The 25,907-nt window shown below is 50.9% G+C and overlaps 2 protein-coding genes across 5 annotated transcripts; one reads left to right on the top strand and one right to left on the bottom strand.

Moving 5' to 3' along the window:
* Positions 1-392: 392 nt before the first annotated feature.
* CPT1C (carnitine palmitoyltransferase 1C) lies at positions 393-20,387 on the top strand. Of its 4 annotated transcripts, none has more exons than XM_060288427.1 (20): positions 393-636; positions 1,164-1,226; positions 1,320-1,474; positions 6,480-6,619; positions 7,861-8,032; positions 8,164-8,265; positions 8,348-8,485; positions 12,848-12,925; positions 13,159-13,266; positions 13,410-13,455; positions 13,890-14,085; positions 14,200-14,382; positions 15,083-15,188; positions 16,860-16,976; positions 17,728-17,892; positions 18,136-18,270; positions 18,910-19,062; positions 19,524-19,637; positions 19,758-19,850; positions 20,075-20,387. In XM_060288427.1, the coding sequence occupies exons 3-20, from the start codon at positions 1,334-1,336 to the stop codon at positions 20,252-20,254; spliced, it is 2,367 nt and encodes a 788-aa protein (XP_060144410.1). In that variant the 5' UTR covers positions 393-636; positions 1,164-1,226; positions 1,320-1,333; the 3' UTR covers positions 20,255-20,387. The 4 variants fall into 4 exon arrangements, with proteins under 4 accessions (XP_060144410.1, XP_030705778.1, XP_060144411.1 ...); XM_030849918.2 differs by having other exon boundaries at positions 13,371-13,455; XM_060288428.1 differs by lacking the exon at positions 18,136-18,270 and having other exon boundaries at positions 13,371-13,455.
* A 2,827-nt stretch (positions 20,388-23,214) lies between these two features.
* On the bottom strand, positions 23,215-23,927 carry LOC115849044 (ferritin light chain-like). The gene is made up of 3 exons (XM_060289482.1): positions 23,826-23,927; positions 23,497-23,660; positions 23,215-23,422 (listed from the first exon to the last, which is right to left on the bottom strand). The coding sequence occupies exons 1-3, from the start codon at positions 23,925-23,927 to the stop codon at positions 23,215-23,217; spliced, it is 474 nt and encodes a 157-aa protein (XP_060145465.1).
* Between the last annotated feature and the right edge of the window lie 1,980 nt (positions 23,928-25,907).

Below are 25,907 nucleotides of genomic sequence, written 5' to 3'. Positions count from 1 at the left end.
CCACGCCAACTTAATCCCTGCAGCTGCATCTTCCGTGGGTGGTTTTGGTGGGCCGACCTGACCCCAAAGCAGTCCTCCCCCCTCTCCTGGGTGGTAGGGCTGAGATTCACTCTGGCTCCCACGCGCGTGGGCTGTGAGTTCCAAGCTGAGCTTCCTTCCTCAAAGAGAAAGAAGAGAGACAAAGAGTGGACTGGAGAGCCGAAGAAACGGGTTCGGAGGAGAAGTGCTGCGTAGAACGGGGGAGGCCCAATGGTGGAGAATCAGGCGGGTAGGAGTCTGTGGGCTGGGAATCGAACGGAAGGAGGGGATTGGACGCTGGGATTCGAAGGGGGCGGGAACTGAGCGCGGGGATTGGAAGGGGGCGGGGATAGAAGATTGGAAGGGGGCGGGGTTAAAACCTGGGACTTGAATACCCGGCGAGGCACCCGTTAGACAGAAATCCGGGTTCCTGGATGTTGGATAGTTGGAGGCGGACAGGTGCTCCGGAGGCCCATCGACCAAGTCTTGGACTCACAGTCACTGGGATTGGGTATATGCAAGTGGGAGGCTTGAGTCCGGCGCTCTAAATCGGGGGTCGGGGGGGTGTACTCGGGCTTGGTCTCCAGGATCCGATCGGCGGACCCCTGACTCAGCGTGGTAAGTGCCGGACTGGAGGGGCCCGAGCTCCTGCGGGGGCTGGAGGATTGTGTCTTGGGTTGGGAGTGCGGGCCTCTCCATCACTTGTCCTCGACGCTCGCCTCTGCTCTCAGCCTCAGCATCCCTGCCCGCGAGGCATGCGCAGTAGGGTGCTTCCCCCCCCCGCATCCCCTTCAGTCCGGGGGCGGGGGGAGGGGACGCTGGGCTACCCCAGAGCGTATGAATTTATAGAGAACCCCCACCCAAATCCCTCCTCACTCCCACCCCCCAGCCCCAGCCTTGGAATGGGAAGCGGAAATGGAGTGGACAATGCCAACGTCCGGCAGGTGTTCGTTTCAAATGGGTTTAGGACTAATGTTTTTCCCGAGATCCCGCAACTCACCCTGGACCGGTTTCCCGCCCCGAACCCCGAATCTTGAAAGGCCCTTGCGGGGGGGGGGCACTGTCCCCGCACCATGTTCTCAGAATAGCCGCAAAAGGGCTATTATCCCGCAAATTATCCCTCCTGCCTTTCTGTGTGTTCACAGAGGTCCCCAACTGAAGTCCTCCCGATACCGGAGTCTTCGGCCAGGACCCTCAAGACCCCTCAGGTGGTTAGGGAAGGGTGAGCTGGCGTCCTATGTCCCTGGGTCTGCGGAGAAGGGGCTGGGGGTCTGGAGAATGACCCTCTGTCCTCCTCCCAGGGCTGTAGCGTGACATGGCTGAAGCGCACCAGGCCGTGGGCTTCCGACCCTCGCTGACTTCGGACGCGGGAGAAGTGGAGCTCAGTGCCCCGATGTTGCAGGAGATCTACCTCTCCGGACTGCGCTCTTGGAAAAGGCATCTGTCCCGTTTCTGGGTGAGGAGGGCTGCGGCTTGGTTTCCTTCCGGGAATCCAGTTACCTGCTTCCGGGATGTTTGAGGCTCCCTTCCGGCATCCTGGTGGTCCCACTTCTGGGATCCTGTCACCCCTTCTGGGAATTTTGGTGTCTCTTCAGGACCCCTTAAAGCCATTTCCGGGTTCTCTATGGCTCACTTCCGGGATCCTCAACCTCACCTACTGGGAACTGCCCTTTACCTCTTGTACCCACTTCCTGGAAGCCCTTCCCACTCTCCCCACACCCACAAACACAACTTTCACTCCACTTTCTAGAACTCAGTCCCCTTACCGTTCCCTTTCATCTCTACCTCTAAACGAGGTGCTTCCGATTCCAGAACCCCATGACTTGATCAACATCTTGGGTAGCCCACACCCCAATCCTGAAGGCCTCCCTTTGCCATAGTCCTTACCCACTGGGTCTGAGAGGCCCCTCCTTGCCCCTGCTGCGAACCTCCAGTACCCTCTCCAATATGTGGCACACCCTCCCTACCGTTCTGAGATGTGAACCTCCACTGTCTGTATCGTCTAGTTACCCATCACCACAAACCCTGCTGCCCCAGCTCTGGAAAAGACAAACTCCTTGCCCTAGAATGCCCACATCTACCCAGGGCCCACCCAGGTCAGCCCGAGACTCCCTGGTTCTAGAACTCTGGCACCATCTACGTATGGAGTCTCCCTGCTGGTCACACCCTCTTTCTGTGAACACAGGTCTTGAACACCTATGGGGTCTGCCAGGACTGAGTTTGAATCCTGGCTCTGCCACTGACTAGCTGTGTGGCCTTGGGCAAGCGCGTTGCTCTGAGACTCAGGTTCCCCACGTGTGAAACAGGAGTGATGGTAGCACCTCCCTCACAGGACAGTTTTGAGTTCATGTAAGCACTGAGCCAGGTGCTTGGCCCGTGGCAAGTGCTGAGTAAGTGTTAGCTTTAGATTATAATATTGTTCGTCATTTACCGAAAATCTGTGGAGCATCTGTTAAGGGCCTGGCACTGTTTGGAGCACTGGGGACACGGCAGGGAGCAAGAGGGACAGATCTGCCCTCCTGGAGCTCTTGATCAAGCTGGAGGAGAAGGCAATAAAGAAGATAAACAAGCAAACCATAGAGTATTTTAGGTGGTGACGTGCTATGGAGGAAGATAAAGCAGGCAGGGAAGAGGGAGCATGGAGGTGTTATAATAAAACCAGGGGGCAGCCCAGGAGGATCTCTGGAAGCCGAGACATTTGAGCAGGGTGGATCACACTTCTGTGGCCATATTGGCTGTTAAAATGGTTATTAAAATAGAGATGTATCTGCTCCAGTGAATAAATAGCCACTAACCCAAACTCCCAGAGAGACCCCGCCCCTGGGACCCCCTGCACCTCAGGCCAACCCAGCAGCTAAAATGTTAACCTGTGGTTAAATACACACATTTATATATATACACATAAATAGACATTTAAACTAAGATCTAATTATATACAGAAAAATGCACAGATTGTTTTTAAGTGTACAGTCCTTGAATTTTGTAATATCTTTGTAACCTGTATAATACCTGTGTAACCAACTCCCCATCAAGACAGCACTGCCATCATTCTAGGATGTTCCTTCGAGCTCCTTTCCAGCCAGCACTCCCTACCTCACCCTCACTGCGAGGCAACCACTGTTCTGATTTCTATGCTTATAGACGGATTTGGACTGGTGTTGCTGTGTCGAATATTTTGACTGTCACCCCTGTATCTGAGTCACCTCTGAAGCTCTTTTCTGACTCATGTCACCTGTTGCAAATGGCCCCCACCAGATCCTCATATTAGTATTAATTGATAATTGTAATAATGACAACTCTTGCCTTTCTGTCACATAGCTGCCTCTCTCCCTGATGGTCACGTGGAGCTCTCACATCCTTCCTCTCCAGTCTGGGACCCCAGGAACCACCCTGAAGCCGTAGCTCCTGGAACTTGGTCCCAAGATGGGGGCTGTGCCATCAGCAATGCCAGAGCTGTAATTCCATAGACTCATTGCTAAACCTTTCTTTTCTTTTTTAAAAATTTATTTATTTTATTTATTTATTTTTGGTTGCGTTGGGTCTTTGTTGTTGCGTGCGGGCTTTCTCTAGTTGCGGTGAGCAGGGGCTACTCTTCATTGCAGTGCATGGGCTTATTTTGGTGGCTTTTCTTGTTGCGGAGCACGGGCTCTAGGCATGCGGGCTTCAGTAGTTGTGGCACGCAGCCTCAGTAGTTGTGGCGCACGGTCTTAGTTGCTCTGCGGCATGTGGGATCTTCCTGGACCAGGGCTCGAACCCGTGCCCCCTGCATTGGCAGGCGGATTCTTAACCACTGCCCCACCAGGGAAGCCCTAAACCTTACTTTCTTCACTTAAAAAATGGGAACCTTGACAGTCCCTGCCTCAAGGGATTGTTGTAAGCATTAGTTGTCTTAGCAGAAGGCCTGGCTCACAGAAGTGACCACTCCAGCATCGCGATTCTTGTCTTACATGCCACATAGGTGCTGTGTAGCCTCCAGCATGTTAGTAACTTCTCTGAGCTTCTGCTTTCTCATTTCTAAAATCAAACTAGGTAGTAATGTGTCTCAGGCTCAGTACCAACCAAGCCCTCTGACTCTGTTGCTCATCTGGTCCTCATCAGGGCTTTTTGTTTTTGGCTGTGCCGCACGGCTCGTGGGGTCTTAGTTCCCCAACCAGGGATCGAACCCGCGCTCCCTGCAGTGGAAGCATGGAGTCTTAACCTCTGGACTGCCAGGGAAGTCCCATTAGGGCCTTCTAAGGTAAGCCTATCATTAGTCCCATTTTACGGAAGCCCAGAGAGGTGCTTTCACTTTTCCCAGGTCACACAGCTGCTAAGATGCAGAAGTAGAGGCAGAGCTAGAATTAGCAGTCTGGCTCTGGAGTCCATGCTGAGGCCCCACCATCCTGGGGTGCTTTTCTAGAATGGATCTCAATATCTATGCCAAAAGAGCTGTTGTGAATTATGTGCAGTGGGTCACTTGGGCCAAGCATATGGCACGGCATCCGGCACTTAGTGGGTGGTTCATTGGCAGGAGATTTGAGTGTCATCTGAAATCATTTCCAAATGAATATGAAATTCTGAGATACGGCAGACTTCAGAGTTCGGTACCTTGTGGTTCATCCTGGTGCATTAGGGTCACAAGGCATCCCGGATGGTTTAAGTGATTGACAGTGGACCCTGGAGCCAGGGAACCTGGGTTCAAATCCTACCTCCACCACTTCCTGGCCATGTGGCCTTCGAGGAGTTCTTCAAACTTCCTATCTCCTCAGTTTCCTCACCCGTATGATGAAGATAATAATAATTTCTATCTTACTGAGTGGCAGGGGAACGAGATAATTTAATGACGCTCCTTGTACTTGGGAAGTGCTATGGAGACATTTCCTGTTATTAGGATGCCCCTGTTCTATTGCAATACAGAGCCCTACATAGAAGAACTGAAAATTTCTTTTAAAAAGAAAATTAAACAACAAAAATAACCACATTTGCCAGTAACCTTTTCCTGCCAAGCCAAAGGGAGACTGCCAAGTAACTACATCTCCAGTGAGAAGTAGCTTAGCAACAGAGGGGATCATCATAATAATTACTGAGCACCTACAGTGTGCCTGGCTATGAGCTATGCAATTTACCATTCTGCTCCCCCCACCCCGAGCCCTCTGCTTTGTTTTTCTCCATAGCACCTCTCGTCATCCGACCCACTTCACTAAAGCCTTTACTTATGTAGGTATTGTCTCTATCCCCCATGAGAGCAGGAATCTTGCTGTCTTGTCACTGTTGTTGGACTGCAGTAAGCATTTGTGGAATATTTCCTCATCCAGCCCTTGTGACAGCCCTATGAGCCAAGTACTGGGATTGTTCCCATCCTACAGATGAGGAAACTGAGACAGAGAGGTAAAGTCACTTGCTTGCGGTCACTCTACTAGGTAGTGACAGAGCAGAGATCTGAACGCAGAGGGTGGAGACTCCAGAGCCCAAGGTCTAAACCATGATCTCTGAGGCCTTCTTGGTTATTAAAATGTGGGAAGAGGAGAGGGAGTGGTTTCTTGAGCCCTGGTGGTGATACCAAAACCAACAGCAGCTCTTATCCCGGCTTAACCATGCTCTCTGTGTGACTTTGAACCTACGTGTTTTCTTTTGTAAAAAGAGAACATCTTAGTACCTACTTCACGGGGTTGTTGGGAGTTAATTAAAGAGTTAAGCCTTGCAAATGGCACCTGGCATGTAGTAAGTGCTCATTAAATGTTAGTCAACTCTTGGGGCTTCCCTGGTGGCGCAGTGGTTAAGGATCCGCCTGCCAACGCAGGGGACACGGGTTCGAGCCCTGGCCCAGGAAGATCCCACATGCCGTGGAGCAACTAAGCCCGTGAGCCACAATTACTGAGTCTGCGCTCTAGAGCCCACGTGCCACAGCTACTGAAGCCCGCGCGCCTAGAGCCCGTGCTCCTCAGCAAGAGAAGCCACCACAATGAGAAGCCCGCGCACCACAACGAAGAGTAGCCCCCGCTCGCCGCAACTAGAGAAAGCCCGCAGGCAGCAACAAAGACCCAATGCAGCCCAAAATAAATAAATAAATAAATAAAAATTTAAAAGGAAATGTTAGTCAACTCTAGCATGCTCCCCTGGGAGTCTGATTAGTTACCCAACACTTTGATTCATTCCTCAGTCATCCCATGGCCAGCTCCTGAGCTCTGGACCCTGCTGTATAGGGGATACCAGTTTGCTTTTTTGACAGTTTCACCTTCGGGGTCCTGCCTGGGAGTAACCTCTCCTCCAGGAAGCCCTCCCTGACTCCTTCAGGCTGAGCAACCTGCCCTATCCTATCACCATTAGTACTCCATTCTGGTCTGACCTCCCTGGGGGCAAGACCCAGATGTGTCTGTTCCCCACGGCGTCTGGTACACCCAGCTCAGTGCTGAATCAACATCTAAGAATGGTGCTGAGCAGATGGGATAATTGATTGAATAGGTGCCCTTTCCTCTCCGCAGAATGATTTTCTCACAGGTGTGTTCCCTGCTAGCCCCCTCAGCTGGCTGTTCCTCTTCAGTGCAATCCAGCTTGCCTGGTTCCTCCAGCTGGATCCTTCCTTAGGACTGATGGAGAAAATCAAAGAGTTGCTGCCAGACTGGTGAGGTCTCCCACTTCAGCCCAGTAACCTCCTAATCCCTTTCCCTCCACCCAGTAAGTTTCTCTATCAGCATGTATGCCCCTTAAAGAAAAGTAACCCTTGAGACTTACTTGGGGTCAGATAAATAAAGGTACAGACTCAAGTAAAAGGAGGTGATTTCCTCTCTTGTCTCTGTACATTTTCCATCCTGGCTGCTTCTTGCTAAAGGGGATGGTGGCAAAGTAGACAATATCCAGTTATGGTTATATATACTAACGGAAGTATGAACTCTGCTAATCTACAGTTGTGTAGTCTTGGGCAAGAGACCTCACCATTCTTGGTGTCAGGGTCTTCACCTGTAATGTGGGAATAATACTAATTGCTTCTTAGGGTGGTTGGAGTAATTAAACAAAATCATGCATGTGGAATATTCAGTACATTACTAGGAGGTTATTAAATAGGAGTGGTTGAATTACTATAGTTGTTGGGGAAGGTTTGGAAACCAGATGTGGGTGAAGTGGCAGGTTCTAACTCTTGGATTAGTCCTCCTGGGGAAGAAGGTTCAAACTTTGTGCAGACGGCCTCAAAGGGCAGATCCAGGATCAGACATAGAAATTTCTAGGAAGGCTAGATTTACCCACAGAGGGGAAGTGGCTTGCCCCGAGTCCTCCAGGTGGGATTTGCTCACAGCCTGTCTGATTGCAACTTTGCAAACACGTTGATTTACTGTATCTTTAGACCAGCATTTCCTGAACTTGAGTTTGTATTGAAGTCACCTGGAAGGCTTGTTACAACACTGATTGCTAGCCTGAACGCCAAGAGATGGAGATCATGGGGCCCAGAAATTTGCATTTCTAACAAGCTCCCAGGTGGTCCTGATGCTGCTGGTCCACGGGCCACATATCGAGAACCACTGCCTTACAGTGTAATTTGATCTGGTATATTTCACTAGAAATACCAGCTCTTATTTATTAAGCACCTGCCAATTTCCATGGGAAGTGATTTTAGAAGCTTGGCGTCTCCGCAGTCCTGGGAGGAGACGGTGGGTGTACCGAGAAAAAAATCACACCTAGCACTTCACAAATGAGGAAACTGGACTTTTTCTGACCAACTCTAATGCTACAGGATATTCCTCCAACAGCTAAAAGATCAGAGTCAGCGTGTTAGGAACGGCAGGCGCTGGGTGGGGCTGGAGGCAAGGGGTGTTCTGAGGCCAGGAGACCCAGGCCTATACTCTTTTTCTCTACCCCACCCCACCCCAGGGGTGGACAGCATCACAGGCTTCGGGGGGTCTTGGCGGCCGCGCTGTTTGCTTCGTGTCTGTGGGGAGCTCTGATCTTCACGCTTCATGTGGCCCTGAGGCTACTTCTGTCCTACCACGGCTGGCTCCTCCAACCCCACGGAGCCACGTCCTCACGCACCAAGACCTGGCTGGTATGCGAGGGGCAGAGCCCTGCTCAAACTCTCTCTGCCCCGTTCTCTCTGTGGGTTGCCACCCCGCTACCCCCAACACCTGGCTGCCGGGCTGCAGTGAGGAGTTTAATGAACCACTAATTTTCCGCCAGGCCCTGGTTCGCATCTTCTCCGGCCGCCACCCAATGCTCTTCAGTTACCAACGCTCCCTGCCGCGTCAGCCTGTGCCCTCCGTGCAGGACACCGTGCGCAAGGTGGGCCAGGTACCCGGGGATGGAGCGGGAGGCTGCTGAGCAGTGGGGTGTGACCTGCCGTCTTCCCCTCCTTGCCCCTCAGTATCTGGAGTCTGTCCGACCCGTCCTCTCCGACGAGGACTTCGACTGGACCGCGGCCCTAGCACGGGAATTCCTGAGGCTGCAGGCGTCACTGCTGCAGTGGTACCTTCAGCTCAAGTCCTGGTGGGCGTCCAATTATGTGAGTACAGCATCCTGTAGGCAAAGGTTCTGAGCCGGCCCTCCTAACCCTGCCAGTTTTTCGCCCCGCCCACAACCCCCAGGCCCAGCGGAGATTGGAGCTTCACTCCAGACGTGAGAACATTCTGAGCCCCGCCCCCACGCTCCAATATTTTAAACCCAGCCCCAGATGGATCCAATATTCTGAGCTCCTCCCTCCTCTCCCATATTCTGGAACCCGTCCATCCTGTGCCAACATTTTTGAGCCCCGTCCCCCCGTGCTCCCGCATTCTGAGCCCGGCTCTTCAATAATCTAAGCTCCGCCTCCAGGGTCCGCCCACATCCAGAGCTCCGCCCCCAACCCTCCAATATTTAAACCAGAATTCCGGGCCCCTTCCAACATTTCAGCCCCTCCTCTGGCCTGCCGAGTCTGTAAGCCCCGCCCCCAGTTCTTGTTTCCTCTCCCCTGTCTGGGCAAAGACGCCAAACGGGCTTCTACTATGATTTCAGGAGCTAGAGCCCTAGAACGCACTCTGAGTTGAGATCCTTGGGAAACCGAGGCATAGAACCAGTAAGCGAGTCACCCTGTAAGCGGCTTCCAGGCCTCCCATTCCGTAGGAAGCCACAAATATCTGTCAGGCAGCATGTGATGAGGTGGAGGTAGGAAGAAGAGACAGATGTATCACTTTTTTAGATTTCACATATAAGTGATACCATATAATATTTGTCTTTCTTTGACTTACTTCACTTAGTATGATAATCTCTAAGTCCATCCATGTTGTGCAAATGGCAATATTTCATTCTTTTTATGCAAGCCTTAGTGGGTTTTTTTTCATAAATTTATTTATTTTTGGCTGCTTTGGTTCTTTGTTGCTGTGCACGGCTTTCTCTAGTTGCGGCCAGCAGGGGCTACTCTTCGTTGAGGTGCGCGGGCTTCTCACTGCGGTGGTTTCTCCTGTTGTGGAGCACGGGCTCTAGGCGCGCAGGCTTCAGTAGTTGTGTCATGCGGGCTCAGTAGTTGTGGCTCGCAGGCTGTAGAACGCAGGCTCAGTAGTTGTGGCGCACGGGCCCAGTTGCTCGGTGGTATGTGGGATCTTTCCAGACCAGGGCTCGAACCCGTGTCCCCTCCATTGGCAGGAGGATTCTTAACAACTGTGCCACCAAGGAAGCCCAACAAGCCTTAGTTTTAAGGGTTTTTTTTTTTCCCTTCATGCTCTTGGACCAGATTCTGCTCTTAAAAAATATATATATATATATACACATATAAATAATGTAGCAATTATATAATATATAAATTATATAAATATGTGTTGTTTATTATATATAATGTATATACACACCATATTATATATATTTCATTGTACCTCTAAGGCACTGCCAGTTATAACATACACCATTATCTTATGGACAACTAAGGGAAAATAAAGTCTAACACAGTGCTTTCTTATCACTTATTATATAGGTCGATCCTCATTATTCATGCATTCTGTATTTGCAGATTTGCTGACTTGCTAAAATGTATTTGTAACCCCAAATCAGTATTCATGGCACTTTCATAGTCATTCACGGACATGCGCGGGATGGCAAAAATTTTGGCTTGCCCGCCGTGCACGTTCCCAGCTGAGATGGAACAGGGCTGGAAGGAACCTGACCCTGATTTCCCCTTGGAACAATGGCTCAGTGTTCGCTAATCAGCGTTCACTGCCACTTTACAGGACATAACGACCGCGAGTAATAAGAATCAACTGTATACGTTAAAACAGCTCAGACTTGCTTAAACATAGATTTGTATCAACTATCACTCCCAAGCAAGCTCAGAAAAACGGAAATGTAAATTGTAATAAATTGGCTTAAGCATCCCTAAGACTTTCACGCTCAGAATCCATCTCTTCTCAATTGCTTTTTGACTCAGACTTGTCCGTATCTTCCTACTTTCTGCACAGCTTCATCCTCTGTGTTGTCAGGAACACAGTAAGAACCTTGACAATGTAGCATTTCCTGAAAGATCCTATGATGTACCCAAAGCCATTGGTGCAGTGCACTAAAGTGGCCTTTATTAAAACCAGATAAATTTTTGCTTTGCTTTGGAGATTTTCTTTTTTCTTTTTTTTTTTTTCTTTGGAGATTTTCTGATTCATTGCCACCTCCCCAATGCCCCTACTGCCCCACCCCTCCCCGACATCCCATCCCAACAGTTGGGTTCCTAGAAGTTAAAATCTTGCTCCACAATGATCTCTAGGATTTTCTTCTGAGTCATAGACTTTAGCAAGCTTTGATGCTGGTGAGGTTTTTCTTTGAAAAAAATGGTACATGATATGCATATAATGTTACAAATTATTTATTTATTTATTTTTGGCCAGGCCACAGGGGCATGCAGGATCTTAGTTCCCGACCAGGGATTGAACCCATGCCCCCTGCAGTGGAAGTGCAGAGTCCTAACCACTGGGCAGCCGGGGAATTCCACAATATTATACATATAGTATTGTAAAATACACAAATCTTACATGTACAGCTTAATGAAGTTTTATGTATGCATATAACCAGATAACCCCTGGCTAGGTCAATATATCGAACTTTTCTACCGTTCGCTGGAAACTTATGGATTTTTCCAGAAGATGTTGCACATTTCCGGGGAATGACAACTACATCCTGCCTAGTCTAAGTGTAAGGAAGTGTAGGATGCCATGAACGTTAAGACGCAAGCAAACATGTATGTCTTCATAGATTCTACGCGATTCTATGACATAGAAGAAAGAAAAACATCTAGAAAACATTCAAGTCCTCTCTGACTACCTCCCTTTAATTCTTGTTTCTCCCACCATCGCCTGTGAGAAACACTTTGCTCAGAGTCTTTTCTGAGTGTATATATACATATATTTATACCCAGGGAGATATATACATATATTTAAGTATATAATTTTTATTTATAACATATAATTTTAAAGTATTTAGTAATATGTTATATATCATAACACATTAATATTTAATATATATAAAACAAATATCATATATAATTTTAATTGTGATTAAAATATACATAATATATTGGGCTTCCCTGGTGGCGCAGTGGTTGAGAGTCCACCTGCCAATGCAGGGGTCAGGGGTTCGTGCCCCGGTCTGGGAAGATCCCACATGCCGCAGAGCAACTAGGCCCGTGAGCCATGGCCGCTGAGCCTGCGCGTCCGGAGCCTGTGCTCCGCAACTGGAGAGGCCACAACAGTGAGTGGCCCATGTACCGCAAAAAAAATAAAATAAAATATACATAATATAAAATTTGTCACTGTAACCATTTTTCAGTGTACAATTCAGTGGTACTAAGTACAGTCACAGTGTTGTGTAACCATCACTACTATCTCTCTCTAGAACTTTTTCATCATCCCAAACAGAAACTCTGTGTCCACTAAGCAAAATCTCCCTATTCTCACTTCCCCAAAGCCCCAGGTAACCTCTGTTCTACTTTGTCTCTCTGAATTGGCTTATTTTAGATTTTTCATAGAAATGGAATCATACACTATTTGTCCTTTTGTGCCTGAGTCATTTCACTTAGCATAATGTTTTCATTGTGGCCCCAAAGACTTAGAACTTCATTCCTTTCTATATTAACATTCCATCATATGGATAGACCACATTTTGGTTGTCTATTCATCCACTTGGTGAACAGGTTGGGCCTTAGTAGTATTTTTTTAAATAAGATGGGATAGTTTCATATATCTTGTTGTGTGCCTAGCCTTTTTCACTCTGCAGCCTGTCTTGGTGCTCATTCTCTGTCAGTAATGTAGATGTAACGTTTTTAAAAATTAATTAATTAATTTATTTTTGGCTGCGTTGGGTCTTCGTTGCTGCACACGGGCTTTCTCTAGTTGCTGTGAGCGGGGGCTACTCTTTGTTGCGGTGCGCGGGCTTCTCATTGCGGTGGCTTCTCTTGTTGCAGAGCATGGGCTCTAGGCACGTGTGCTTCAGTAGTTGTGGCACGCGGGCTCAGTAGTTGTGGCTCACAGGCTCTAGAGTGGAGGCTCAGTAATTGTGGCGCACAGGTTCAGTTGCTCCACAGCATGTGGGATCTTCCCGGACCAGGGCTCGAACCCATGTCCCCTGCATTGGCAGGCGGATTCTTAACCACTGCACCACCAGGGAAGTCCAGATGTAACTTATTTTTAACAGCTGTGAAGTGTTCCATAACACGAGGGTTACATGGTTTAGCTAACTGATCCCCCATCGATGGACTTCTAGGTTATTGCTAGTTATTGATCTTGATGCCTCCTTCATTGAGCTCCACTCTCCCTATTTGACATAGTAAAGTCTTGGGGGGGCTCCCCTCCCCCACTCACCCCCCGTACCTTGACCCCAGCCACCGCAGCTTTGTGTCTCTCTGCCCCACTCCTAGGTCAGTGACTGGTGGGAAGAATTTGTGTACCTGCGCTCCCGGAACTCACTGATGGTGAATAGCAACTATTATATGATGGTGAGAAGGGGAGAAGGAGGTTAGGCACCGGGCCGGGGATGGGGTTCATAGTTTCTGGGGTCTAGGGTTGGGGTGTCTGGGTAGAATGTGGGGTTTAGGGTCAGTGACCTCAATCACAATCTGGATTTCACCATCCTGCCTCTGTTGGGATCAAGACCTGTGTTTGGGGTCAGTGCCCCATCAGAGGCAAACCTGACCCCAGGCGTTTTGCTATCCCCTGGACCGGCCCGCAGGACTTCCTGTATGTCACGCCCACTCCCGTGCAGGCCGCCCGTGCCGGGAACGCGGTCCACGCCCTCCTCCTGTACCGCCACCGCCTGAACCGACAGGAGATCCTGCCGGTAAGAGGGCTGTCCCCGCGGGCTGGGGACAGAGGCTGTGGTCCTGAGACCATGAGGCCACATGGGTCCTGGGAAGCAGTTCATGGGCCCATGACCTCCTGCAGACTTTGCTGATGGGAATGCGGCCCTTGTGCTCTGCCCAGTATGAGAAGATATTCAACACCACGCGAATTCCCGGGGTCCACAAAGGTGAGCCCCCTCTCCCCTCCTCACTGATAGAGGCAGAACAGTGTAGTGGCTAAGAGCATGCTCTCTGGAGCTAGCCTGCCTGGGTTCAAATACCAACTCTGTAACTCCCAAGCTGTGTGACCTTGGGCAAATTATTACCCTCTCTGAGCTTCAGTTTCCTCTTCTCTAAAATGGGGTAATAAGGGTACCTAGGGTGGTGAGGATTAAAGGAGTGTGTCAGACAGTGCAAGCCACTTGGTAAAGTGCCTAATAAAGGTCGTTATTCTTTTTTTGGGGGGGTATAACTGCTTTACAATGTTGTGTTAGTTTCTACTGTACAATAAAGTGAATCAGCTATATGTATACATATACCCCCTTCCTCTTGGACCCCCGCCCCCATCCCACCCATCTAGGTCATCACAGAGCACGTTATTCTTATAATGTATCACCCCTAGACCACATCCGCCACCTCCGTGACAGCAGACACGTGGCCGTCTTCCACCGGGGCCGATTCTTCCGCGTGGGGACCCACACCCAAAGCGGCCTGCTTTCCCCACGGGCCCTGGAGCAGCAGTTCCAGCGAATCCTGGACGACCCCTCTCCTGCCTGCCCCCACGAGGAGCATCTGGCGGCCTTGACCGCTGCTCCAAGGTGAGGGTCACAGATCTGGGGGCCCGGAGGCCCAGCCAGCATCTTGAGGTTGCAGGCTGGGTGGAGGCTGGGCAGGGTAGAGAGTCAGCCGGAACTCAGGCACTCCCCCGACAGGGACATGTGGGCCCAGGTGCGGAGGTCCCTGAAGACCCAGGCCCAGGAGGCCCTGGAGGCCGTCGAAGGGGCTGCTTTCTTTGTATCACTCGACTCTGAGCCCGCGGGGCTCACCAGGGAGGACCCCGCAGCTTCCTTAGACGCCTACGCCCACGCCCTGCTGGCCGGTAGGGGCCACGACCGGTGAGTCAGCCTGGGGATTTGGACCCCACCCCACTTGTGACCCCAGACCCAATGCATTGAGACCTGGGGACCTCTGAAGCAGATAACCGCTAGGCCTGGGACCCCAGATCCAGAACCACAGATCTAAGGACCACCAAACCCCTGACCTGGACCCTCAGACCTTGAGAAACTCTAGACCTGGGACTCCAGACTCAGAATCTCAGACCCAGTGACCCCAGATATGAGGATTAACAAATGCCAAACCTGGGACCCCTAGACCCAGAGACCTGCAGCTAGACCCCAAGCCTGGGGACCTCAGACTCAGAACTGCAAACTATGGAATCCTCAGACCTTAATGCAGGCACCCCAAACCCAGGACCTCACACCTGGGACCCCGCCTACGTAGAGATCCTCAGACAACTTCCTTGATGCCCACCAGGCACCACTCTGAGTTCTGAGGCTCCTGGGAGAGTCCGCCTAAGCTCTTAGTATCCGTAAACCCTGAACTTTTTTTATCACATTCTTTCAAAAGCCCTGAACTCTCCAAACCTGAGACACATCTCAGAGACCATCAGTACCTCCACCTTCTTAGAGCTCACCATACCAGGAACCCAGGCCTGATTCCTAGATCTCCCCACGGAAACCCCCTGAGTTCTCACAGAGAGCCCCCCGACGTCCCTCCTGGCCTCTTTGGTGAATACTCTGAACTTTCCCCCCGCAGCTGGTTTGACAAATCCTTCTCCTTAATCGTCTTCTCCAACGGGAAGTTGGGCCTCAGCGTGGAGCACTCGTGGGCTGACTGCCCCATCTCAGGACACATGTGGGAGGTATGGCAGCTGGCCGGCCACACCCTGCGGGCTGCCCCCCACCCCCCGCCCATCTCCAAAGACCTTCTTCTCCAGTGCCTTAAGGTCAGAGGAAAAACGGAGGCTCAGAGAGAGGCAGAGACCAGACCAGGGTCGCCCCGCAGCAAAAAAGGGTGTCTGGGATTATGACCTTTCTTTCTCTCTCTCTCTCTCTTTTTTTTTTTTTGCGATATGCGGGCCTCTCACTGTTGTGGCCTCTCCCGTTGCGGAGCACAGGCTCCGGACGCGCAGGCTCAGCGGCCACAGGTCACGGGCCCAGCCGCTCCATGGCATGTGGGATCTTCCCGGACCGGGGCACGAACCCGTGTCCCCTGCATCGGCAGGCGGCCTCTCACCCACTGCGCCATCAGGGAAGCCCTCTCTCTCTCTTTTTTTTTTGGGCCGTGCCACATGGCTTGAGTTCCGCAATCAGGGATCGAACCTGGGCCCCAGCAGTGAAAGCGCCGAGTCCTAACCACTGGACCACAAGGGAAGTCCCTATGACCTTTCTTTGATGAATGGGCATGTGGGGCTCAGAGAAGGGAAGTGATTTGCCCAGAGTCACAGAGCGAGAATAAGAATCCAGAATGCTCTGAGACCAGAGTGTGACCAACCGTATCATACTCGCACTGGGTCAGACCTATCTCCCAGCTCTGGTTTGCTGTGTGACCTTCAGCAAGTTACTCCCCTCCTCTGAGCCTCAGTTTCTGCTTCATCAGGTGAAAAGGTTGGATTTTCTTTTATCTTTAAGCTCCACTCCAGTCCTGAGAACCTTAGCATCTCTCTTTTCTCTGTTTCACTTAGTACCTAAATCATAAGGGGTGGTGTCTGCACCCCACCAGTTTCCCAGTCTTCCGTGGTGTTGCATGAGGGGTTAGCTGGGATCCAGGGTGCGGATTAGGCATGTATGAGGGGAAGGGAGGTTGCTTCCAGATCTTGAGAGCAGCCCCAGGTAAGCACTGAGTCTTCTGTGCCTGTTTATTGTTTATAAAATGGGAATTTGCCTTTGATTATATTGGTAAATGACACTCTCAATTCAATTTAACCTCAGACCCTCAAGACACTGCCTGTCATCTGTCATCTCTGCATATTGACTTTGAACAAAGAGATGTCACGTAGAGTAAGATAAAGAGAAATGGAAAGTCTAAGGCATAAAGTGAGAGGTTCTTCTCCTCATTTAATTCTAATGTCAAAATGGGGATCTTAATCCCTTCTTTCTAGGGAGAAATTAAGTGGGAGGCTGGCCCATAGTAGGTGCCCCATCAGGACTGATTTAAAACATTTAACCACCAGCAGGGCCTGGGTACCACTCAATCAGAAGGAATGCTGAGCCCTAGAAGCCCATGCTGTGCCCAGCTTTCTCTCTCCTGTCCTAGGATCATGGCGGGGGTTGTCTTGGGAGGGCTGGGGCAGCCACTGGTGGCTCTTTATCCGCCTGTCAGAAGTACAAGGGCAGTAAGCACCGAGTATTAGTATTAGCCTTGCTCTCAATGAGTATGACCCCAAGAACCCACCTGTGACCATCAGACGTTTCTGTTTCTCAAGGATTGTCCCTGACCCCCTTAAGAAGGGACTTAAGAAAAGAGGTCCCTGGTTAGATGTCCCTTGGTCCAGAGGGAGGAAGGGACTCTGACAGCTTCCGTTTGTACACAGTTCACTCTGGCCACAGAATGCTTTCAGCTGGGCTACGCGGCAGATGGTCACTGCAAGGGGCACCCTGACCTCTCACTGCCCCAGCCCCAGCGGCTGCACTGGGACCTTCCAGACAAGGTTAGGCCTGGTTTCTAGGCCTCTCTTCCAAGTCCCCAAATTCCTGGCTTTGACTCTAACCTCATCCCCACTGCAATCTCAACTGAAAAATCAACCCCATCCCTAACCCAACACCAAACCCACACCCCATCCCCCCAAAAGCCCCAACTTCAAACCCCAACCCTATCTTCAGTCTAACCCCATCCCAACCACAACCCCAAATGCAAACCCACCCCATACTAACCCTCTTCCCACCACCCAGCCCCACGCTCAACCCCAATCCCATCTCCATCCCCGATGTCAACTTAGTTCTATCCCCACTCAAACCCAACTTCATCTCCACACCAAACTCATCTCCATCCCCAACTCCATCGCTATTCTTAATTCAATTCCATCTCCAACCCTAACCCCATCCTCAACCCTAGCCCCATCCCATACCCAACACTAACCCCATCCTCAACCCTAACCCCATCCCATACCCAACCCTAACTCATATCCCATCCTATACCCAGTCCCAACCCCAACCCCAGCTCCAATTCAGTCCTCATTTTCAACCCCATTCCCCATCCTATCCCTATCCCCAGCCCCAATCCTATCCTGACCTTCACTGCCAGCCCCATCTTTAGCCCTTCAGCTCCATTCCCTTCTTTGTCCCCTTTTCCATATTCCACCCCAACCTCACTCCATTCCCCTCACTTCCAGCCCCATTCCCAGCTCTGACCTACCCCTATCTGTAACCCCTGGCCATTCCTCCCTCCTCCTTCTCTGGCAGATCCATCTATCCATCTCTCTAGCCCTGAGGGGAGCCAAGACCTTGTCTGGAAACATCGACTGCCACGTCTTCCCCTTCTCCCACTTCGGCAAGAGCTTCATCAAACGCTGGCATCTCTCTTCAGACAGCTTCATCCAGATGGCCTTGCAGCTGGCCTACTTTCGGGTCAGTTGGGTTCCCGACCCCCACCCCCTCTCAGGACCTCAGTTCACCTGGGCCCCCAAGACCCGCCGCATTGACCCCTTTAATGACTTCTTGGTTATTGCCATGGTGAGTCCGCCATCTTGATTTCTCTCTCCCAATCACATGTCCATGGGTAGGAGGAGCTGGAGGTCCAGACAGAGGGGGGTCAAGTCCGTGAAGACTTCCTGGGCCTAGCTGACAGGCTCCTCTCCTCCTTGTCCCCAGGACAGGGGTCAATTCTGCCTGACTTATGAGTCGACCATGACTCGCTTGTTCCTGGAAGGGCGGACAGAGACGGTGCGTTCTTGCACGAGGGAGGCCTGCAACTTTGTGAGAGCCATGGAGGACAAAGAGAAGACAGTGGGTGTGGGCCTCGTTTGAGGCTTCAGTCATTTCCACATACTCATTCATACATTTACAAACTTTTAAGGAGCACCTTCTCAGGTCCAAGCTCCGTGATGGGACAGGGGAGGAACCAAGCCTGGTCTCTGACCTCAAGGAGCTCACTGATGGGGGGAGACAGAGGTAGTTCAGCACAGTGTGATACATGCTTTAATGGAGGTCACACAGAGGGCACTGGGGGAGCACCCAAGAGGGAGCCCTGGTTCCACAATGTAGGTCTCTTTATTTAACCTCTGTGTGACCTTGTGCCTTTCATTTGTACCATTCTTCATGTTCCCTATATAACCTCTCTGCTCAGAACCCCCCAGGCACCTCTGTTCCCTCTCCCCCAAACTTACGAAGTATTGTGGTTCAATGGAAGGAGTTTGGGCCCTAGAGTCAGACAGCCCTGGGAATCCACCTGATTCTGCCTTGCTGTGTGACCCTGGGCAAATGACTTCCCCTCTCTGTGCCTGTTTCCCTTCTGCAAAATAGAGTTGATATCTCTGCCTTGCAGGGATGTTGCAAGCTAGGCTGAGGGCGGGGGGGTGTGACAGGCCTCAGCAGTAAGCCCACTTCCTGTCTTTCCATGACCTGTGACCTCCCCGGGGACCCCAGGACCCACAGTGCCTCGCCCTGTTCCGCTTGGCGGTAGACAAGCACCAAGCTCTGCTGAAGGCAGCGATGAGTGGACAGGGGGTCGACCGCCACCTCTTTGCTCTCTACATCGTCTCCCAATTCCTCCACCTGCAGTCTCCCTTCCTGGACCAGGTTGGGGTGCAGGGAAAGGGTTAAAGAGGGAAGTGGCAAACCACTGGAGAAGGGAGGCACTTCCGGGAAAGGAGGGTGATGTTGGAAAATGGAGGTATCAACAGAGGAGAGAGTTAGGGAGACCCGGGAAAGAAAGGGAGAGAGCGGAGAGGGAAAAGGGGCCAGGAAAGAGGGGCGTGGTTATGGAAAGAAACGCGAGGGGCGTGGTCAGAGAGGAGAGGGGCGGGGTCAGGGGTTGAAAGGGAGAGGGGCGTAGTTGGGGGGGGGACAAGGAGAGAGGGCGGGTTCTGGGAGAAGGAAAGAGGGGTGTGGTCAAAAGGGAGACGAGCAGAGGGGTGACGTCAGGAAGCGGAGGGGCAGAACGGCACAGATTTAAGGGAAATAGGCAGTTCAGCCGAGGCGGCGCGGACTTGCCGGTCAGTTTGTCTTTATTGCACACGTGACCGACTTCTGTCCCTCAGGTTCACTCGGAACAGTGGCAGCTGGCCACCAGCCAGATTCCTGTTCAGCAAATCCACCTGTTCGACGTCCACAGTTACCCCGACTATGTTTCCTCTGGTGGTGGATTCGGGCCTGTGAGTGGACCTGGGCCCTGAGGGAGGGAGGAGGGGGCTGGGCATCCGCACTCCTACCTAGTGGGGGGTGGGGAGGGGGACCGGGGGCTATGTTGTTGCCCTCACTCTGTCCCTGTCAAGGCTGATGACCATGGTTATGGTGTTTCCTACATCTTCATGGGGGATGATGTGATCACCTTCCACATCTCCAGCAAAAAATCAAGCACAAGAACGGTGAGACTAACCCACCCCCGCCCCTTCCTCCCTCAGGACTCCCACTTCCCTGCTCTCGTAGGAGCGCAGACTCCCATCTCCCGACCATCCCATGATCCAGGAGTCCTAATACCCAAACCCCTCACCCCTCAGACCCAGGAACGGGGACCCCAGACCTCTTGTTTCTCAGCCCCTGGGAGCTCCTCTCCCAGCTTCTCCTGGACGTGACACATCTCTCCTTCCAGGACTCCCACCGGCTGGGGCAGCACATCGAGGATGCATTGTTGGACGTGGCCGCCCTTTTCCAGGAGGGGCAGCGTCTTAAGCGCAGAGGGTTAGGGGAGGACGACTCGGGGCACAGCCGTGACTCTCTCCCCTGCCATACCAGGGGCTCCAGGGCACCCACGACAGCCACTAACTTTTGACACCTTCCAGAGGGGAGCTGGTCTCCCCAGGAACTAGGGGGAAGGTCTCTATGGCTGCGCTGGTGAAGGACAGAAGCAGCCTGTTTGGGTTTGGGAATCCCACATCCGGTCTAATAAAGATGTGTGCGCTGGGGATGTGGTGTCTGCCGTGCTCTCGAGCTGGGCAGGGATGGGAGAGGTGAGGGTCAGGGTAGAGGAGGAGAAAAGTTCCCATCCATCTCCAGGCCCCACCATGAATTCCCGGTTACAATCACCACATCAGATATAAGCCCCAACACCTGCCCAATTTACTGCATTTCCAGCTCTAGTCGCACCAAACCCAACCATTCAAAGCCCATCCCAGTCAAACAGCCCCACGAGCTCTCATGAGCTCAGTTGGAACACCAACTGCCCACCCTAAACTTTTTTTTTTTAATATTTTCTTGGCCAGGCTGCAGGGCATGTGGCTGCTTACTTCCCTGACCAGGGATCGAACCTGCACCCCTTGCATTGGAAGTGCAGAGTCTTAACCACTAGACCACCAGGGAAGTCCCTGCCCACCCTAAACTTAAAGGTTGACATCTCCTAAATGAATCCCCCAGGATTCTTATTACTTCTAGAGGCTGCCCACATTCCTAGGTTATGACCCCATCTTCCATCTTCACAGCTAACATTGCTGCATCCCTCTGTGGCTTTCTCCTCTAGTCATACCTCCTGTGACTGACTCCTGCCATCATCTTCTAAGGACCCTTGTGGTCCTTAGGACCCTCGTAGTTAGACTGAGCCCACCCAGATAATCCAGGATTAGCTCCTAATCTTAAAACCAACTGATTAGCAACCTTAATTCCATCTGCCACCTAATTCCCCTTTGCCATGTAGCGTAACACATGCACAGGGTCCAGGGACTAGGAGGTGGGCATCTTTGGGGGAACCATTGTTCTGCATACCACAGGGGCATAGATGAAACCAGACTGGCCACGAGTTGATAAGTAGTGAAACTAGGGGAAAGGTCATTGGGATGGGGATGGTTCATCATATTATCTTACTTTTCTTTTGTCATTTTAAAAAACTGACGTATAGTTGATTTACAATGTTCATTAGAGATTGTCCTACTTTTGTAGATGCCTAAAAATTCCATGACAAAGAGTTAAATGAGGGGGCTTCCTGGCGGTCCAGTGGTTAAGACGCCGCACTTCCACTTCAGGGAGCACGGGTTCAATCCCTGGTTGGGGAACTAAGATGCCACATGCTGTGCTGGGCGGTGCGGGGGGGGGGGGCGGGCAAAAAAAAAGTTAAATTCAAGGTTATTGAGCTTAAAAAAAAAAGAATTAAATGAGTGAAAATACTGCTCAGCTTTTTCCCTCCTTTGCTGATTATAAAGAACACCTCCCCACTCCAGCCTGTCCAATATAGTCATAAGCGGGGGCAGTCATAAGCGGGCGGGGGGGGTGAATGTCACGGGGGTCTGACCCACCTGCTTATGCAGCTTATTTGTGTCTTCCGGTCCTGCTAATGCCTGATCTAGGATCCACCTCCCGATGGACCGCTGTTGTATCCGCCCACCCTGAAATACTTGGGCGTTCCAACAGAATAAACTCACGATGGGCCACGCTGGCTGCATGTCGTGTGATAGCCTGTGTTCTGATCCTACATCTCTGTCGGCTCAGTGGCACACCAGGAGTTCCTCTGGAACGTGGTGCATGGCCTTGCTTCGCCACCCTGGGGTCGACACTGTGCTTTCTCTGTCGGGAGAATCCTTGGCAGAAACTGTGTGTGACATCTTTGCCAATCTACAGATATTTCTGGGTCCCATGACCCAATCGGCAGGGCTGCTTGCATTGCAGCTTGTACCTACTGCAGGTCTTTTCCTGGCCTGGGAGTCACTCAAAGCTAGAAGTCTTCCGTGTCCCCCCAAAAATGGATCAGAGCAGTATTTCCCAGTGTAGAATATGCTTCCTCCAGAACCTGAAGATGCCTGAGCCCGTAGGATGAAGAGCGTGGACTTCTTTCTTAGTGGTAAGATGCAGTATTTGTCCTTCCCTTTCCAGTAGGTACTGCCCACTCCTCAGATGCCTGGGCTCCTAAAACCTTCACTGATGTGATAGGTCCCTGAAACTTTGTAAAGTTTATTTCCCATCCCCTGGACAGCATGTGTCTTATCAATACCTCTAATGCACTTCCTGCTTCTTGTTTATCCAGTCTGATTAACGTGATATTACTGATAGGATGAACTAATGCGGTGTCTTGAGGAACGTTTAAGCCAGCACTGTGCGCCACACATGTAATTAAAATTTGTTAACATCTCGTAAACTTGGCTTGGAGGACAATAACGTGAAGATGTCCATACATCTTGGATCTGTAGATCCAAAGCGATCTACGGATTTGATGCAATTCCTATCAAAATCCAGTGACTTTTTTAATCAAAATAGAAAAATCCAACCTAAAATTCATATGGAATCTCAAGGGACACTGAATAGTGAAAACAATCTTGAAAAAGAGGAACAAAGTTTGAGATCTCACATTTCCAGATTTCAGAAGTTATTATAAATCTACAGTAATCAAAACAGTGTGGTACTGGCATAAAAGCAGACATACGGAACAATGGAATAGAGTAGAGAGCCCAGAAATAAACCCTGGTATGAAAGGTTGCCAGGACCGTTCAGTGGGGGAAAGGACAGTCTTTTCAACAAATGGTATCAGGAAAACTGGATATCCATGTGCAAAAGAATAAAGTTGGAGCCTTATCTGATACCGTATACAAAAATGGACTCAAAATTAAAGACCTAAATGTAAGAGATAAAACTATAAAACTCTTTTTTTTTTTTTTCTGCATAAAGCTCTTTATTGTTTCCATTTGGTCCATGGCTGGGGAGAGGGCTCCAGTGTGGTTAACAAGCTGCCTACTGGCTTCAGAGAGGGGCTTCAGGCAGAAGCCCTGACACCAGAGGGGCTCCTCAAAGGCTGCTGGGATCTGCAGGGTCCTAGTCGTGCTTGAGGGTGAGCCTTTCAAAGAAATGCTCGCCCAGCCCAGCCTGGGGACCAGCCAGCTTGCGGAGGTCGATCAGGTGATCGCCCATCTTCTGGATGAATTTCACCTGCTCATCTAGGAAGTGGCTCTCCAGGAAGTCGCAGAGGTGGGGGTCTGCATGGGTAGAACCCAGGACATGCAGATCCACAAGGGCCTGTGTTCTTCTCCGTGAACACAGCAGCTTCCACAGCGTCCTGGGTTTTACCCTACCACCAGGTCCTGTGTTTGACCCTACTCAGCTTGGGACAGCTTCTGCATGTCCTGGAAGAGGGCGCAGCCGCCATGCTGGTTTTGCATTTTCAAGAGACGCTCGGCGCCCTCGAGCTTCTCCTCGGCCAATTCGCAGAAAAAGTGGCCCACACCCTCCAGAGTCAAATCCTCCCGGTGGAAAGAGAAGCCCTGCAGGAAGAGATGGCGGGAATAACGGTTAGCAGGAGGCGGGGCCAGGCATGCGGACTCCGCCTCTGACTATCCGACTGGACAAAGAAGGCCAGCGCGTGCGCAGAGGGCCGGAGGTGCGCGGCTGAGGGGAACTTGGGCTGGGGTCGTCCTGGGGACCCTCACGAGAGAGAGGTAGGTGTACGTGGCCCGCAGATGCATGTTGACCAGGCGGTTGACGGCGGCCTCCACCTCGGTGGAATAATTCTGACGAATCTGGGAGCTCATGGTTGAGGAGTTAAGCCCCAAAAATGGTGTTGGCTGGTCCCATTGAGCGAGGATAGCTGAGTGGCTGATTCGAAGGTTGCTACTGGAAAAAAGGTTGGAGGCTGGTGGGAGGCTGGAGCAAAGGGTCTGTTGAATTTAAACACTGTTGAAGCAGGAGACAGATCGGGGCGGGGGGAGAGGGGCCGCAGAGCGCACTCTATTAAACTCTTGAAAGAAAACGGGAGTCAGGGACTTCCCTGGTGGCGCAGTGGTTAAGAATCCATCTGCCAGTGCGAGGTACAGGGGTTCGATGCCTGGTCCGGGAATATCCCACATGCTGTCGAGCAACTAAGCCCGTGCGCCACAACTACGGAAGCCCGCGCGCCTAGAGCCTGTGCTCTGCAACAAAGAGAAGCCATCGCAAGGAGAAGCCCGCGCACCGCAACGAAGAGTAAGCCCCGCTCGCCACAACTACAGAAAGTCCGCGCACAGCAACGAAGGCCACCCAACGCAGCGAAATTAAAAAAAAAAAAAAAAGGTTAAAATTGTAAACTTTATATTATGCGTATTTTGTCACAATTTATTTATTTGAAGTATCATTGATTTATAATATGTTAATTTCTGCTCTATATCAAAGTGACTCAGTTATACATATATACATTCTTTTTTTTTCCGTATTATGGTCTACTGGCTGAATATCAGCATGTCAATTTACTAATATTTTTTAAAATTGTATTTATTTTTGGCTGCACTGGGTCTTTGTTGCTGTGCGGGCTTTCTCTAGTTGCAGCGAGCGGGGGCTACTCTTCATTGCGGTGCACAGGCTTCCCATTGCCGTGGCTTCTCTTGTTGAGGAGCACAGGCCCTAGAGCGCTTGGGCTTCAGTAGTTGAGGCACGCGGGCTCTAGAAAGCAGGCTCAGTAGTTGTGGTGCACGGGCTTAGTTGCTCCACGACATGTGAGACCTTCCCAGACCAGGGATCAAACCCGTGTCCCCTGCATTGGAAGGTGGATTCTTAACCACTACACCACCAGGGAAGTCCCCACATATACATTCTTTTTTTTTTTTTTTTTTTTTTTTTGCTGTACGCGGGTCTCTCACTGTTGTGGCCTCTCCCGTTGTGGAGCACAGGCTCCGGACGCGCAGGCTCGGCGGCCATGGCTCACGGGCCCAGCCGCTCCGCGGTATGTGGGATCTTCTTGGAACGGGGCACGAACCCGTGTCCCCTGCATCGGCAGGCGGACTCTCAACCACTGCGCCACCAGGGAAGCCCCTGCATTCTTTTTCATATTCTTTTCCATTTTGGTTTGTCACAGGATATTGAATATAGGTCCCTGTGCTATACAGCAGGACCTTGTTTTTTATCCATCCTATATATAATAGTTTTCATCCGCTAATCCCAAGCTCCCAAATCTTCCCTCCGCTACCCGCCCCCCTTGGCAACCACAAATCTGTTCTCTGTATCTGTGAGTCTGTTTTTGTTTCACAGTCGTGTTGATTTGTGTTGTATTTTAGATTCCACATATAAGTGATATCATACGGTATTGGTCTTTCTCTTTCTGGCTTACTTCACTTAGTATGAAGTAAGGATGTACTCTAGGTCCATCCATGTTGCTGCAAATGGCATTATTTCATTCTTTTTTATGGCTGAGTAGTATTCCATTGTGTATATCTATGCCACATCTTCTTTATCCATTCATCTGTCGATGGACATTTAGGTTGTTTCCATGTCTTTTGCCACAGTCTTAAAAGCCAGCCATTGCATTTGCTCATGCCTGGGTCGAGTTGGACTCACTGGCCTTGCTGTGGTCGTTGGGCATTGGTCACTGCATCAGGCTGAAGTGTCAGCTGGGAAATGGGATGGCAGGACTCTCCCTCTCCATGGGGTCTGTTTCACGAGTTTCTCTCCAACAGGGCAGCCTGACTTGTTCTATGGCAGCCCAAGGGTCCCCAGGGCACAAAAATGGAGAAGCCAGGATTTCTTAAGCTTAGGTCTGGAAC

The sequence above is a fragment of the Globicephala melas genome, chromosome 19 (assembly GCF_963455315.2).
Source record: "Globicephala melas chromosome 19, mGloMel1.2, whole genome shotgun sequence".
NCBI classification, from domain to species: Eukaryota; Metazoa; Chordata; class Mammalia; order Artiodactyla; family Delphinidae; genus Globicephala; species Globicephala melas.
Note: the sequence above shows the minus strand (reverse complement) of the source record. Positions and strands in the feature narration are given on the sequence as shown.